The sequence below is a fragment of the Harpia harpyja genome, chromosome 10 (genome assembly GCF_026419915.1).
Source record: "Harpia harpyja isolate bHarHar1 chromosome 10, bHarHar1 primary haplotype, whole genome shotgun sequence".
Lineage (NCBI taxonomy): Eukaryota > Metazoa > Chordata > Aves > Accipitriformes > Accipitridae > Harpia > Harpia harpyja.
The window spans coordinates 46,257,038-46,272,934 of record NC_068949.1 but is presented as its reverse complement, the minus strand read 5'-3'; the positions used below and the strand labels follow the sequence as shown (position 1 = coordinate 46,272,934).

At 47.8% G+C, this 15,897-nt stretch overlaps 1 protein-coding gene across 2 annotated transcripts in view; it reads left to right on the top strand.

The window, feature by feature from the left end:
• Nucleotides 1-15,897, top strand: part of STK32C (serine/threonine kinase 32C) — a 97,064-nt gene that overhangs the window by 68,127 nt on the left and 13,040 nt on the right. For both annotated transcript variants that reach the window (XM_052799797.1, XM_052799796.1), the window contains 2 exons: nt 11,556-11,707; nt 15,467-15,640. In XM_052799797.1, coding sequence (XP_052655757.1) covers nt 11,556-11,707; nt 15,467-15,640 — 326 coding nt within the window. The remainder of the gene's footprint in view (nt 1-11,555; nt 11,708-15,466; nt 15,641-15,897) is intronic.

Below are 15,897 nucleotides of genomic sequence, written 5' to 3'. Positions count from 1 at the left end.
GGGTCTCCTACTCTGTGTCTTTAAGGTCAGCAAATGCAGGCCATGCTACATCGAAGACATGTGCCCAAGACTATGACCAAAGGATGATGCAAAATGCCTACATTTTTTGTTCTAAAATTTGGTAAACACATCAGATTTTGAGATTCCTGACTGACTGTAATTTCTATCAAACGATGAGACTACATAGCTGGCGTGCAAGAGGGGAGAGGGTGGAGAACGAGGACAAACAAAAGTAAAGAAAAATGCTCCTTTTGCTTTTTTGTTTCTTAGGTTTATATGCTGTCACTCCTTTAGTTTTTCCTTGTTTATTTGGATTAATGTCTCCCAGGAGGTAAAGAAGTCTACATGTTTTTTGGAGCTGCAAGTCAAATAATCAGCCATATCCAAAACTCGATTATAGAAACATCTGCTTAATGTCTGACGAGATGTTATTTTCCCAGCGTGACATTAAAAGGAAGTGCTTAATCTGGACCCCCTAAAATTGCTTTAAATCATAGGGTTCAGAGCATGTAGATAACATTCTGCATCCCCCTCTCATGAGTTCTTGCAGGAAAATTGGGAAATATTCCATGATAGGCACCAACTAGAAAAACTCGGCTCCCCGCTTGCTGTGTACAGGTGCCAATAAGGAGAGCTTTTCCTGACATAGTTTCAGTGTGCTAGTTGTGTGCCATTTATGTCAACAGCAAGACAGAAATAAGGTTCATTTGCAGGAAGAAAAAAAAAAAATACGGCAAGCCTAGTTTTGCATGTGTTTTGAGCACACTCCCAGCTATACCTATGAGATGTGTTTTACTTTCCTGGTACACAGCGGGCTGGCCATGTTCGTAGGTGATATAAATCCATACAGGTCTGTTGAGCTTCAAGGAGGTCTGCAGATTTGTATGAGAAGAACATGAACACATGCTTAAGACTACAGAGTTGAAGTTATTGATGTATGGCACGCTGAGGTGTGATCTTGAACAGCAGGTTTTATTTTGGGTCAGAAGAGGTTTTTGTCTCTAGCGTAAGCAACTGAGAAGGAGATTTTTAATGGAAGTGTTGACATGACCTGAAAACACCAACAGGCTTGCTATGAATAAAAGTTTTATCAGCTACTGTTACAGCTTGGCTCTAGCAAATAGCAGTACTGAATTAAAGAGATTTTAATGATTTATGGTGTTCTGACAAACCAGTCCTTCATCAATCCTGTGATAAAGCACAACTTTTCAGCAGGGAAAAAGTAAAGTCATAAGACTCTGTGAAAAATACCTTAAGGAGTGAAATGTGGTAAGGTGTTTGGAATAGAAAACAAAATCAGCTCTTGAAGATTTGTTGAGCTGGTAACCTTGTACTTAGAACATGGCTCCTGAGGATCTCAGTTATTTTCCATTCACTGCAACTTCACACCTTTTAATTTGCTTTATACCTGAGTAGATAGGTTCTGGTTCTGACCTTTGCATCTGAAGGAGAGACTGCATTATTAAAATTCTTCTTGTTATTCATAGAGATGTAGCTATAAAGTGGTCCCAGCTGGCTGAAACCATTAATTGCAGAAAAGCTGCCACAGTACCAGGTGTATCCGGAGGCCAGGTGCCCGTACCGGGGCGTACCCCTGCAGATGTGCACAGCACGGACCCCTCCATGAAGGCTGGAGATCAGCCATACGGAGTTGGTGTGCCCGCTGCTGTGGCCGTCAGGAGCCCAAAGATGGGGGGGGTATTTGCAAACAACAGCAGAGAAGTAGCAGTAGGTACCTGTTTGTGCCATGTGCCCCCAGTCTGTGAATGTCGGCATCTCACCTGGGCCAGTTGTGGAAGCAGGTAGGAGCAGCGACGTGAGCGTTACACCTGGAAGTGTCTGTTGTTTTGAGGACCACAACCGCGTAGGTGAGCATCCAAACGCAGGGAGGCTCTGCCGTGCAGGCCTGGCCCTGAGCAGTGCCATCGGCCCGATCCAGTCCAGAGGCACGACCGAAAGCCAGAGAGATGTGGAAAGGCAGTGGAGCGTTGTCGTCACGGCCAGCAGCCGCCCGCGTGTTTGTGTCACCGAGCCTGGTTCGTCAACATGGCATAATACGGAAGATTACTGTGCAGATTGGCGCTGGGACCAGAGCTGCAGATGTCCCATTCTTGTAAATGGGTCTTTGTGTGCTGGAGATAATAGTTGGGAAAAACACTGCCAGAGACACTGCTGTCAAAACTGTTCCCAGGACAAAGTTCTGGTTAAATAAGCTGCATAATCAAGCAATGAAGGTTTTTGATTGTTTCAAAGTATGTTTTTATTCAGGATCAGACAGTATTATAGTAACGTGTCCCTGCTGAGTGTGGGGTAAGTGTCACGGGTTAAGCTGTGTGCAGCTGCGGTCCTGCTCCCAGGACGTTGCCTCCGGCCGCGGTGGTGCAGCCTCCCCGGGGCATCTCGGCTGCTGGAGCTGCGGGGCTCTCACCGCAGCCACGGGCTCACAGCAAGGTGCCGCGAGGTCCCTCTGGATTGCACCAGACCCATTGCCCACTGGCCAACAACATCGTCAGAGGAGCACTTCTAGGGACAGGTCTGAAATTTTCCATCTTGCCCAGAACACTCTCCACCAGGACCAGCCCTGAAGGGATGGTGAGGGGCTGCTCAGGCTCCTGCCGTGCCGGCTGCCTTTAGCATTTCCAGCCTCTTGTGCTCATTGAGCCAAGCTCTGGGTCAGCAGCCGCGGGGGCAGAACACCTTCAAGGGACCAGCATCCTTGAGATGTTGGGTGCCTCTTCTGAACCTGTTCTTGTAGGGGAGATGTTTCTGGGTGGGGGTACCTGTGGTCTTCAGCCCCAGCCCTTTCCCCTTAGATCAGTTGATTTTACTGTCCTGCGTATCAGGTAATTATCAATTTACTTTTTGTTCATGATTCATCCTGCCTAAGGCACACAGCATCGTGCTGCCCATAGCTGCACTTCCAGCCATGCTCGAGAGAGCACATCTGTCTGTTTGTCCTTCCTTGTTTTCTCATTTCTGGGTGTTGGGAGAGGAGAACATCTGCAGAGCTGGGCAGTCCTGTCAGATGCCCAGGACCCAGCTGCCAGGTCATTGCTTCTGCCAGAGTCAACACGACTGTTGCCTTTTTGAGAACGCTTTTGATTAGATAAATCTGATTTGATATATTTGAGGTGATGTTCGGTGGAGGTTGTCAGCGGTTCACACCTGATACTACGCATAACTCATGTGCTTTTATGGCTTTGTAGGAGGTGCTGTTTTCCATGGGTTGTCACAAGGCAGTAGCTGGGAACCAGCATGGTAATTAGAGGGATCAAAGGAGGTTTTGACCAAGGGAGTGTCCCCAAGAGAAGACAGGGGATGGTTTTGGCGCAGGCCACTTCCAGTCACTGGTGGCCCTCCAGGGACCATGCCCCTGGCCGGATAGGGAGGACTTGGGAACGGACCCGTCCTGGCTCCAGGTGGAGCCCATCGTTTGCAGACTGAGTCTGGCCCCCTTCACCGCGCTGACGGCTGGCGGCCGGTACCCAGCAGCAACGGATGAGCAGCTGGGACAGCCCAAGCCAGGGAGCACGGGGCCGTGCTGGTGGTTCACGGCCATGGCCCTGGCAGAGTCGCCATCCCCTTCGTGTCCACCCACGCCTGGGCTTGTGTGGAGTGCCGTACCTTCATCCTGGGGTCCTTCCTGGTAGGACACAAATGTCATGGACAGGCCTGTGGGAAGCAGGTAGATGCTTCCAGCAGAGCTTCATCCAGCTGCTCACCATGGTTCATGTGCTTAATGAATCCGTGCTATTTTAATTATATCACTGCAAATACACCTAGGAGGCAGCTTTAAGCTTTGCTATCTTGGCTATGCCTAAAAAAAAAATTTGATTAGCTGGTTTTATCCTTAATATTTATGAGAACTGTAGAACAAGTTAATATTATCTTTTTAATTACAAGTGTTACACAGATGTTAATTACCAAGCAAAGATTATATTTCAATTACCATCAGTGCCATCATAATACAAAATGGATGCGAAGATTGCTTTTAAATGACAGGGTAACTGATACTGCGTCCTGTGCAACCGTGGCCATGTCAAATGCCTTCAGTTTCTCTTCAGAATAGCACGATCCCTGTTTGTTACTTTCCTGATAGCAGCTGAGGAGTGATTTCAATTTTTTTTATATTATTGGCAAGATTCTGTCTGCAGCTCTTGGTACAGAACTGCTCTCAGATGGTGAAGCAGAGGGGGTCCCGGAGGTACTGGTCCCTGGAGGGCCGGGGGGAGACCGGGGGGTCGCAGCCTGCCGTGCCTGCCAGCCCTGTCCTGCCCGCTGCCAGTGCTGCTGCTGTCCTGCTCTCCTCCTGCGCAGGCATCGCTCTGCCCATCGCGGCGTTAATTGCCAAATAAAGTCCTCTTCATCTTTTCTTTAAAGGCTGTGTGACAGTGATTTCCCTCCAGCTGATCAGACATAGCTGCTTTTAAAGAATTGAACGGTTTGTTGTCTGGGTTTAACAGGTGGGTTGTTAGAGGAAAGCTTGTCTAAAGGAGATTAACTTGTTAAAAGTCAGTATGGGAGGTTTGCTTTACTGTCTCTATTTGCTCTACAAACTCACTCTGGTTTGCAAGAAACCAGTAATCACAAGCTTCTTGCTCTTCTCTGCAAGGAAAAACTGTTTGTCCCTGGTTTTGTAGCGTGTCTTCAAAGTCTCAAACCCTCACTGAGCACCTGCAGGTGGTTTCCAGCCATACTGGAGTGACTGGTATTTAACCCAGATATTCCCCGTGAGCCCAGCGGTCAGGGTGGTCTCAGCAGAGCTGCAGTAAGCACGTGCTTACATGGCTCTGTCACAGATTACCAGTTCTTCTCTTTTGTCCCCATTTCTGCTGTAACTTTTAGTGATCAAAACTGAACTCAGTTCTTCAAAAAAGCTCGAGCTGTTTATACATCATGGTGTCTTCTTACTGCTTCTGGCCCTTCAGAATGAAGAACTTAGTTCCTCCTGCTCCAGAGGCTGCAGATCTCCCATTTCCTCGACATCCTCCCTGAGGCTCCTGCCATGCTGTCCCCTGTAGCAGAGGCTCTTTTCCTCAGGCAGTCCCAAAGCCTACTGATGCTTTTGGGTGCCACAGGCAATTTTACGTTTATGCTTCACATTTCAAGTTTCAACCTTGCAAGTAAAATGGCAGCTATATAGATATTGGGGAAAATGGGGAGGGATTTGGCTCCGGCAGCCCAAGAGAGGAGAATGAGCCCCGCCGGTGGTCCAGCCAAGGTCCTCCCCTGCTGCAGCCTGCGTCTCGGTGGGACCCGGCAGACCTGGCAACTGCTAGGTCTTGCTGAGCTTGCACAGCAGAAGCACTGCAGGCTGGACCGGGTTTTTGCCCAGTACTTCATGTCTTCTGTGCTGCTGTTCTTGGGCAGAGACAGTGCATGGTCCTAGGCCACCAGCGCAGGAGGCAGTTGGTGTCAGAGGTGTTCGATACTTCCTTTGCTGGGTAAAAGCTTAGGGCCAGATTCTGGTTGTGCTTTTGCTTATGATAATTCCTCATGACTTCGTTGGGGTTGGCTTATTTTTGAGAGCTGAAAACTGCTGCTCCAGGTGATTAATGGTTGGAGACAGCTGCTGGGATCAAATAAGCTCTACCAGAGGGATCGATGCATCATCCCAGAGTCACAGCCTTTGCCAGAATGACCACTTAAAACTGCAGTGCTTTTCATCTCCAGAGAAAGGGAAATACAGAGACTTTTTTTAATATCTAACTGGAGTTTTGTAGGTTTTCCACACTGGGAGTCCAGACATAAATGCCCAATGGAAGTCAGTGGAAGCTGACTGGAGGAGAAATCAATATATGTGGGCAAGGTGCAACCACTCCAAATAAGCATTTTTATAAGCTAAAGCAGTGTTCAGCTGTGGTTCACTGTCGTGTAGGATTAAGGTGTTTGATGTTTGGTGCGTGGTGCTTGCTAATGCTAAACCTTGACTCTGCTCTAAAAACAAAATAAATGAAATCCAGCTTTGTACGCTGAAACTTCCTGATGGCTCTCAGCCGAAGTCAATAAAGTGTCTATGTATGTAAGGATTACAGCACATTTGTCTCATCTTTCAAAGGCAGAAGCCACTGAGAGATTCAAGAAGAAAACCTACTGCTCACAGTTCGGAAGCAAAAGGAAGATTTCTTGAACCCAGCTGTGGGTATTTGCATCAGATGCGACAGTCATGTCCTGCAGAGGACAGGATCGCGGGTGCCTTAATTTAAGATGACATCTGCATTTGCAGAAGGAAAAAATAATCTTTGTGCAGCCAAGATCAAGCAATCTCAAGTATTTATCATCTCCGCAGATCCTGCCCAGAATGCAAACTACTTGCTTTTGTTTGAGCCCAGACAAATTTTGCTGCCCTTTTATAATTAGTTTGAGATAGGTCAGGACATGCTATTAAATGATTAGATGACCTTTCATCTGAGTGGGGATTTCGGCCCATTGGATTCCTTCAGAATCAGCAGGAAAAAAGTTATTGGATTTCTAAAGAGAAGTGGTAAAGCCTGCCTAAGAGAAGGCAAGTTGGACTGAAAAATGTACAGAGCAGCAAAAATTTCAGTGATTGGGAAAAGTATCCTAAATTAACAAGAACAAAAAAAACTTCCAAAAAGGACATAATGTCTGAGTCCCCTGGACACCAGAAAACATCCAAATCCCGGCTCTCTATTTCCATGCCAACCTACACCATGGTTGGGTGGAAAATAGAAATAACTCTTGTAAGCAACAGCTCAATGAGTGATGCAGGGGAATAAGAAGCCAAGTAATTCCTGGCAGGTTATGGACTTTGTTTCTGCTTTTGGTGCTTAGTCCACGGTGTGACAGAGAGTACTTTGATCCTACAGACTAAGGTTTATCCTGAGACTTTATCCTAAAGTCAGGTTTGTGTGAAAGTGTAAATGGTGCGTATGCTTCCTACCAAAAGAGCAAGGTTCGTCCCTGCAAATTACAATCCTGGTGTGGGTGGTAGTAGAATACGAACCAGTCAAAAGTGTAAGTCCCTCAGATATGTTCTACTTATTTACTCTCAATATTAATTTTTTATGTTTGTTTTGATTTCTAAACCTTAAATTGTGGTCTGATATTTGAAATTCTTAATGTTTTCCCTGGATCAGTTGGAAGCTGGTGAAAACAGCCACCACCAAGCTGACTCCAGGGCAGCGGTTCAGAGCTGTGCCAGCTTTTCCCACTCCAGAGGCTGCTGTTCGTGTGTTCTCAAATTAAAGCTGGTCCCTTTGTCCCCCTCTTTGATTTTGAGATGCTATGGGAAAATCAGGTGAGCTTTGGGTGCTGTGCCACGTTTCCGTGCGGTGTCCGTTTGCCCTGCGGGAGCATTGCCGGAGCTCGGCGCGGCACAGCACGGAGGAGTCCTGGAGGCACCCGGTGCTGGTGCCGTGGAGGGATGCAACCGTGCTGCCCCGCACCCAACGCCCCGTGGGGTGCCTGGCTCCTGCCGCGGGGGTTTCTCGTGGCTTCCCAACCCTTGCCTTTTTGGCTGTTCTCACACCTCTCTCTCTTCATCGATTATTGGGGCAGTTTAAATGGACAGATTTACCGTCAGCTCAAACGAAGGGGAGATGTTTTGGCAATGGGAAGCCACAGGGACGGCTTTGCAGCAAACGAGGTTGGGGACCTTCTCCAGGCGCTACTGTGTGACAGCAGGGAGCAGTGCTGTGTGTCTGCCGGCGGGAGAGGCAGTGCCGAAAATCTCCTGGGTGCTCATGAAAAGTCGAACAAAGTCAGGCTGGCTCCTTGACCGCTTTTGCTGATAAAACCCAACTTTGTGCACAAAGTGGAGAGGCAGCTCTGAACACTTCTGTTCATGTACTGCGTTTTTTAATGAGAACTCTTACCTTAAAGAAAGGTGAGTATTTCAAAGCCAAGAGTCAGTTTTCCCTGCCTGTTACTTTTTCAATATCACCTAGGTCAATGGTCATCATTAGTCCCCTCTAAATTAATGAGATAGCTGGGGCTGTTGAGTGAAGACCGAGATTGTCCCAGATTCAGGTGAGAAGAAGCTGCCAGCTATGGTGACAATACGGGCGTTGTCATTGTCTGGGGCCCCATAAAGTGAGATCGAACTGGGAGATATTAAATGCACATCTCATGTCCTGAATCGCAAATGCAAGCTCCAAACCCTTTATGCTTTTAATGCAATAAAAGCAAAGGCAGCTGTATACAAACCATTTGGCAGCAGCTGAATGTTCAGGGTATCTGGGACTCTATTAAATCTTTTATGTGCCATGTCTTGAGCAATATACTACCAGCTGATGCCTGCCTTCTGCTTCGCAAATCTGGCAGCATTACATACAATTTTTTCTAATGGCTGTATTTAACCACTGAAAATTTCCTTTGTGCAGTGAGGGACCGCATTATGCAGAACGAGGACAAAGTAGTCTCTTCTTTCGGCTTTCTTGCCTTGCTTCGCATTGTAGATCTGCTCGAAAATGGATTGATATCAATTTAAAAAACCACTCTGACTTATTACCAAGTAGATGTTTATTCCTTCTGCAGGAACAGATGCATGAGTGGAGAAGCACAAAACAGAAAAGATAGGTGTTGGGGCTCTGACGTTTTGGGGGGGGCACATTTCTGTAACCAGGGGCATTTTACGAAGGGTTCCTGCCTGTGGCAAAGGGCCTAAGTGGCCGAGCCTGGCCGGGGCAGCACCGGCACCGGTCCTGACATTCATTCGACTCGCGTTAGATCCCCGCCAAGAGCTGTATTAACGTGACCATTGACTATTACCGGCTGTGGTAACTATAGGGGTACAAAGAGAGCATAGCTGGGGCACCGGGCAGGTGCCCTCTCGCCCTGGTCGTCCATCGGCCGTGGGGTGCGCTGCCCTGGGAGCTGTGCCATCGGGCAGCACCGCAGCGGGGACCATGCATCGCCGGCGGGTACGCGCCCCAGGCCACCCTGCACAGGTCAGCCAGCTCCTGCTCATCCCACGTGGCTGCCCCTGCTCCCCCGGCGTTTTGGGAGGCTTGGCTGCAAGAAGGACGTTTCCATCAACGCCCACGTTAGTGTTCTTTTCCGGAAAAGAGAGAACAAAAATTTCCAGAGCGCCTGAAACTGGCATTGCTCTGTATGTAGGTGATGCTGTTCCATTTCAGAAAACTATTTATTATGATTACAGAGTACAAGAAGTTTTCATCATTTTCTCATTTATTGTACTAGGTTTCCATTTTCCCTGCAGAGAAACAAAAAGCAAATGACATAAATATAAAATGCAATGCCTGTTAAGATACTGCAAGTCACAACCTAAAAAAAAAAAAATTTTAGAAATTAATGAGCTTCTAGCTATAATGCGAAATAAACTGAAAGCAGGAAAGAATGTTGTTCAGCGCCTGGGTGGCTGTTACTCAAAGGTTTGTTTTTAGAGAAGTTATATAGCAATGACCGTGTTTTAAAGGGATATTGTTAGGTCTTTTCTGCTCGAAGAATTTATAAAATATGAAGTTATTTTTGCCTGGTTTATTAAATGTACAACCAGTTTAGTCTGCTTTAGGCAGTGGTTGGATCCTGCTGGTGCCTTGCATTGTGCCAGGTAGTTCATTATTATTATTAAGTTTGCACAAAGCAAGGGTTTTGCCTTACATTTTTGTATTCTGAACAGTCCCTGGCAGCTATAGCCGGTGAGCTTTCGCACGCCCACAGACGCCGGAGGGGACCGTGCCTGGCGGGGGACGGGGCTGGGGACACCCGTTCTCACCCGATAGCTCAGAGGTGTGCGGAGGCACGGGCTGCCCTGCCTCGGCGAAGCTGCCTGCGCAGGACATGACTCTTAGGACCAAGCGCCGTTTGCGGGCGTTGGGCTTGCTGGTGCCGCCGCAGGCAAGCGTGAGTTTGACCCAGAGAAAATTGCTCAGGTCAAGCCGCCCGAGAACGAGCCTTTAATGTGAGGTCTGAGGTGTGTGTGGAGTTATTTCAATACATAATTTTCCGTTCTTACCATAATTGTAATGACGACTGCAAAATAATCCCCGTAATTTCAGCGTGCATCGCTAATTGGGATGTTTTTATCAGGCTAATGATAACCACCTATTATTTTGTCACCTTCTTGCTGCAATGTGTCCTCGATGATATTATATTGTGCGCCATTAGTACTTGCAAATGGTTATTAATGGCAGTATTTTAGAAGCGCGGAAGAGTTCGGCGGCTCCCGTCTGTCTGCGATGTTTTCTGCCGTCTGCAGAAGCTCCCTTTACTTGCTCTTGTGCTGTGTAAGTGTGACCTGCTCTCTAAGGAGCTGCCTGAAGCCACCCCCACATCAGCCTCCTTGTGCTGCTCTGGGTGAAGGCTGTATGACCAAAATGCCAAATTACTTATTTTTCAATGAAAATATATCCAGCGCATTGTAATCGTGAGCATGTCTGGTAATTAAAAGAGGACAGATGTAATTATAGCAGCTGTAGAAATTTCATTCGTTCACTTAAAAATAGTTACCTTGATAACTAATTAGCTCTTTTAAAAATAGTTACCTTGGTAATGAAGGTGTCGTTAGTATCAGAAGAACGGAGGGAGGCACTCCCAAGGCAATGCTGGCAGGGAAACCCGTGCCAGCCCAGCGGGCTTTCTGCCCGTCGGCCGAGCGGCTGCCGGGGCCAGGGGCCGGCTTCTCCCTCCGGGCCAGGGGCTGCCGGCCGGGCTGGCTCTGCATCCCGGGAGGGGGATGGCTGCGAGCAGCCGGTGGGAAGCGGACGTTTCGTGGGGACGGGGACCCACCGTGGACCCCTGCTTGCCCGGCCGCGAGAGCAGGCTGTCCCATCCCGTGCGGTGGGGAGCAGAGCGGGCAGGGGTGGGAGGCAGGAGGGACCCGGACAGCGGCAGGCAGCGTGGTCCGCAGCGCGGTCCGTGCCTGGGGAAGGACACATCCCCCTTCATGTTGGCTCGTTGCTCCGTGGGGCTGGGAGCCTGGGCGGGCTGTGCAGGGGGGGCTCTGGGGTTACAAAACCCCGTCCGTGCACGGAGGGTCTGTGTCTTGCAGGGACAGAGTACCGCTGCCTTTCTAGGGGCACGGTGTTTGTTGTTGTTAACAAATGTACATTTCAGTCACTTTCTGCTGAAACAAATGGGATTATTTTGACCTTTCCGAGCACAGCTACGTACGCAGTAGATTAAAACCAATCTGCCGGAGGTTGGCAGCCAGCGGATGTGAGCAGAATGGAGTCAAGGCTGGGAGAGAAGCCCCGCCGTTGCCCGAAGCTGGTCTCCATTCGGAGGCAGTGAGCACAAAGCTCTCTCCCACGGCTCCCAGACACCTCTCCCTGCTGGAAAGCTCTCCCTGGAGCCGGCCGTCACATCCTCGAGGAAGTTCTTGTGTGGCTGTGCAGCGAAAGACAGCCCGGGTGGGGTGGTGCAGTGCCCAAAACATGAGTGAACAGGCACTGCACTTGGAGCAGGGATGCTGGTGTCTGCAGATCCCAAGTCACAGCCCAGGGATCAGGAATATTTGATAGCGGGGTAGAAGTGCTGAGCGGCGTGGGTCTCAGCCTGGTAAAGCAGCAAATGAGGATATGAAGCATTTTACTAAATCTCTTTTTTCTTCCCCTTCTGTGGTACTTTAGGTGTGTATTGTGCAGAAGAGAGACACTGAGAAGATGTATGCCATGAAGTACATGAACAAACAGCAGTGCATCGAAAGAGACGAGGTTCGCAATGTGTTCAGAGAGCTGGAAATCCTGCAGGAAATCGAGCACGTGTTCCTGGTGAATCTCTGGTGAGCAGCTCCTTTCCCTCTGCCTTCTGGGGCTGCCTGCCCTCAGGTGCTCGCAGAGCCTCGTTCTCCCCGTCCTCCTGGGGTCTTGGATGTCCGTGGGAGCCTCCTAGGGAGCAGCTACAGTGGAAGTCCGTGATAACGTGAAATGCATTCAGGAAACATAGTATGGAAGATATCCATATGTTATGGCATCAAACATTTTAAAACAGCTTAGCTTCTCTTTTTCCATCAAAAACCTTCATGTGTTTGTTGGGTGTTTTCCACAGCCTTCTTGCAACTACCACTATCAGGTCCCTCCTAAGGAACCCCCTGCCAATTTAACCATAAAATATTTTTGTACCATGGTGTGTTGGTGTGCAGTTTGACTAAGGTGTCTTGTGGCGGTACGATGCCATTAAAGAAATGGTCCATTTCATGTCCATGGAGATACTGAGAACTGTGACAGTCTGTGGTGAATCGGATACTGCGTGGGGCCAATTTTTGTAACAAATAACAGCTTGAAAAGTCAAAGAAAGTAGCATTTTTAGAGATTATGATTTATAACTTTTATTAATACAAAAATTATACAATATATAGTGTTTTACACAGTATTTGGTCCCTCTAAAGGACTCGATCTTGCAGAGATTGGCTAATAGTTTAAACAGAACTGCTCTCAGCAGTAGCCAGTGTGTTCAGTAAAGCGTTACTAAGAGAGGTCCTAACTCAAGACATTTTAGCGGGTGGTTTAAAGCTGTCCTGACCGTGTTTAGGTCCGTGCAGGCACTGCAACGGCAGCTGCATAGGCATACACCGAGGGATGCTGGTGGGGTGGGGGAATTAATATGGTTTTAGGGCAGCCAAGGAGATGGCACTGCATGTCATTTTTTACTGTGACTATCTAGACAGGACGTGTTTCAAAAGCATTACCAACTAAAAGCTCTTTGCTAGATTTCAGCCTGATTTGAGGAGTTTTTTTAAAATTAGTCCCTAAAACATTACTGACTAGCAGGGATAGTTTTTGCCAGTGCACACACAATCAAGTTACTATTGAGCAATTTGAAATGTAACTATTTTTAGTGATCTATTACTGAAAAAAAGTTATGAGAGCTCTTCAGATTATCAGGTGCGTGGCCTTTTGCTGAAGAATGACTAAGGGCAAAAAAGGCTTTGCAACACGTTCACTGGCCACATAAAATATATCCCTTTAGAGCTCACATATATCATTATCAAATTTTGCACAAAAAATTAATTTACAAGTTTTAGAAAAGAGTGCATCGTATCCTAAGATCATTGGTTAGTTTGGAATGAGACCTTAGCAGTCAGCCTCATGATCCTCTCCCAGCTCCTGCTGCCGGAGGGTCCGGGCGGTCCAGCCTCTCTCTGCCTTCCCTGCCCTGCGAAGGAGTGCCCGATGTGGGGCAGGGGTCAGAAAATCCATCATCTTCATCCATGGTCAGCCAGCAATGCCACAAACTGATCCTGTGCCAGCAAGCATCTCTGATCACTGCTAGGAGGGAGCTGGGACAAGAGCAAATAGAGGACACATTGCAGGGTGTCGTGGTTTAACCCCAGCCAGCAACTAAACACCACGCAGCCGCTCACTCACTCCCCCCCCACCCAGTGGGATGGGGGAGAAAATCGGGAAAAGAAGCAAAACCCGTGGGTTGAGATAAGAACGGTTTAATAGAACAGAAAAGAAGAAACTAATAATGATAATGATAACACTAATAAAATGACAACAGCAATAATGAAAGGATTGGAATGTACAAATGATGCGCAGTGCAATTGCTCACCACCCGCCGACCGACACCCAGCCAGTCCCCGAGCGGCGAATCCCTGCCCCCCCTTCCCCGTTCCTATACTGGATGGGACGTCCCATGGTATGGAATACACCGTTGGCCAGTTTGGGTCAGGTGCCCTGGCTGTGTCCTGTGCCAACTTCTTGTGCCCCTCCAGCTTTCTCACTGGCTGGGCATGAGAAGCTGAAAAATCCTTGACATTAGTCTAAACACTACTGAGCAACAACTGAAAACATCAGTGTTATCAACATTCTTCACATACTGAACTCAAAACATAGCACTGTACCAGCTACTAGGAAGACAGTTAACTCTATCCCAGCTGAAACCAGGACACAGGGTGATAGAAATAAGGAGTTGATGGCTTGTATTCTCAGACCGCAGGAAGAGTGACATTATGAGCGGTGATGGAAAACCTTTGATAGCCCCTTGAGTGGAGGATGACAGACTGAGAAGGGAAAAGAAGAGTGGTCCCTTCTCTTCCTGTATATGAGACTTGGGTTGCTCAAAATTTTGCCTAGGATTTATTCCCCCAGTGTCTTGCACACCCTTGGCATGGTTTGAAATGCATTCTTTCAAACGATAGCATGGCTTTTTGTAAAGGCAGGCTTCTGCAGCTGTGGCTTAGAGAGTGTCATCAAGGCAGGTAAGCACTTTTTCCAATCCAGTGGGTTTTGAGATTGCCTAAAAATTTGTGCAGCCACAACCACAAGGAGAAAATAGTAACTGTAAAATAAAGGCCGTGCTTAATTGGAAAATAAGGGGTAAGCAAAAATGATATATTATGTAAAAAATGTAAGGACGTGCATCTGCAATGCACAGCGCACAGTAATCTCCTTCAGTGATTGCAAGGCTTATGTTACTATTGAAATCTGGTTTTAAGGCTAGAATCAGTGCCTTGTGAACGGCTGCCTGATTTCACAGAGACAGAAGAGGGGCAGAAGCAGCAGTTTTTCCCAGGGAAGCTGCACACCTTGGGTGGCCGGACAGGCTGAGCCTTGGGCAGCTGGCTGGCCACAGGCATCCCTTCCCTCTCCGGCAATGTTGGATGCGCGGCAGGCTGGTGGGCAGGAATATTTTCAAAAATTCAGAAAGTTTTATACCCAAAGTGATGAAAGTTGGTAATACTTTACATACTTTTTGTTGATCGGTCACTCCAGAAGAGCCAAATCAGTTAATATTTATTTTTTCAGCATTTTAGCAATTGCAAATATTTTTTTCCAACAAGTAATTAAATTCTTGAGAAAACTTGCTCTCTTAGCAAATTTTTCCCTTTCAGCTCGTACTTTTAGAATAAACCTACATTTAAGATGAGAGCAGAAGTGTGTGATTCATAAGCATTATACAATCCCACATACTCTTTCCTTAGAAATACTATCACCAAATATAACAATTGAACTTTGTTTTGTAGTGTATCTTCACTGCTGTCAGTCTCCTGTGGGATCCACTGCAGATTTAGAGAGGCGTTTTACTCTACAGTAAATATAAATCTCTTTTTCTGTTTCTTATGGTTAAATTAGCAGTTGTGTTTTCCAATTCATTTTCAGGATAGGGAGAGATAATTTAAGTAGGTTTATCAGATTGTTCACAATTGAAAATGCGAAGTTTCTCTGAAGTGACTGGCTAGCAAAGCCCTGAGCTCTGCCTGCACCTCTGCCTGCAGCTCTGCCTGCTGGTGGGGTTACGTGGCAGCGCTCAGGAGGGAGGTGATGGTGGCAGGGCGAGCGCGGGGAAGTTAATTGGGATGCTTCCCTCTTCAAAGGAAGTGTTGCTTAGCATAGCAATAGGTTAAAAAACAAGACAGGGTCTTGAGTTGCACTTGCTTAATTAGAAAGGTGTAAGCACCAGTGCCAGCATATGCTTGTAGTGGGACTGTTTGCAGTTTTCACAGGAGCTGTGTAATTAGGAGGGGGAAAAAGCCTGACTTGGTTTCGTGACTCCTGTGAGACTCAGCCTGCTCGCTCACGTGCCACCGGTCCCGCAGGTACTCCTTCCAGGACGAGGAGGACATGTTCATGGTGGTGGACTTGCTTCTTGGTGGCGACCTGCGCTATCATCTGCAGCAAAACGTTCAGTTTACGGAAGAAACGGTCAAACTCTACATCTGTGAGATGGCGCTGGCTCTCGACTACCTACGAAGTCAGCATATTATCCACAGGTAACCATGCAGTCTCTTACTCGCAGTTGGTAGCTGGCAGGAGCTGCCCGTGCACCGCGCTGCCCACGGCTGTTTTGGGGTGGGTGATGCTGTCTTTGCTTAATGCCACCGGTGCCCCTGAGTCAGGGAACAGCTGGCACTAAACCGCACTGGCAGTGCTGGTCCTGGGCACCCTCCGCCTGCTGGTCCTGCTCCCCCGTCACTCGGAGGAAGCCTGATGCTTTGCTGGGGGCTGAGGGCACCTTCTGGGATGGGTT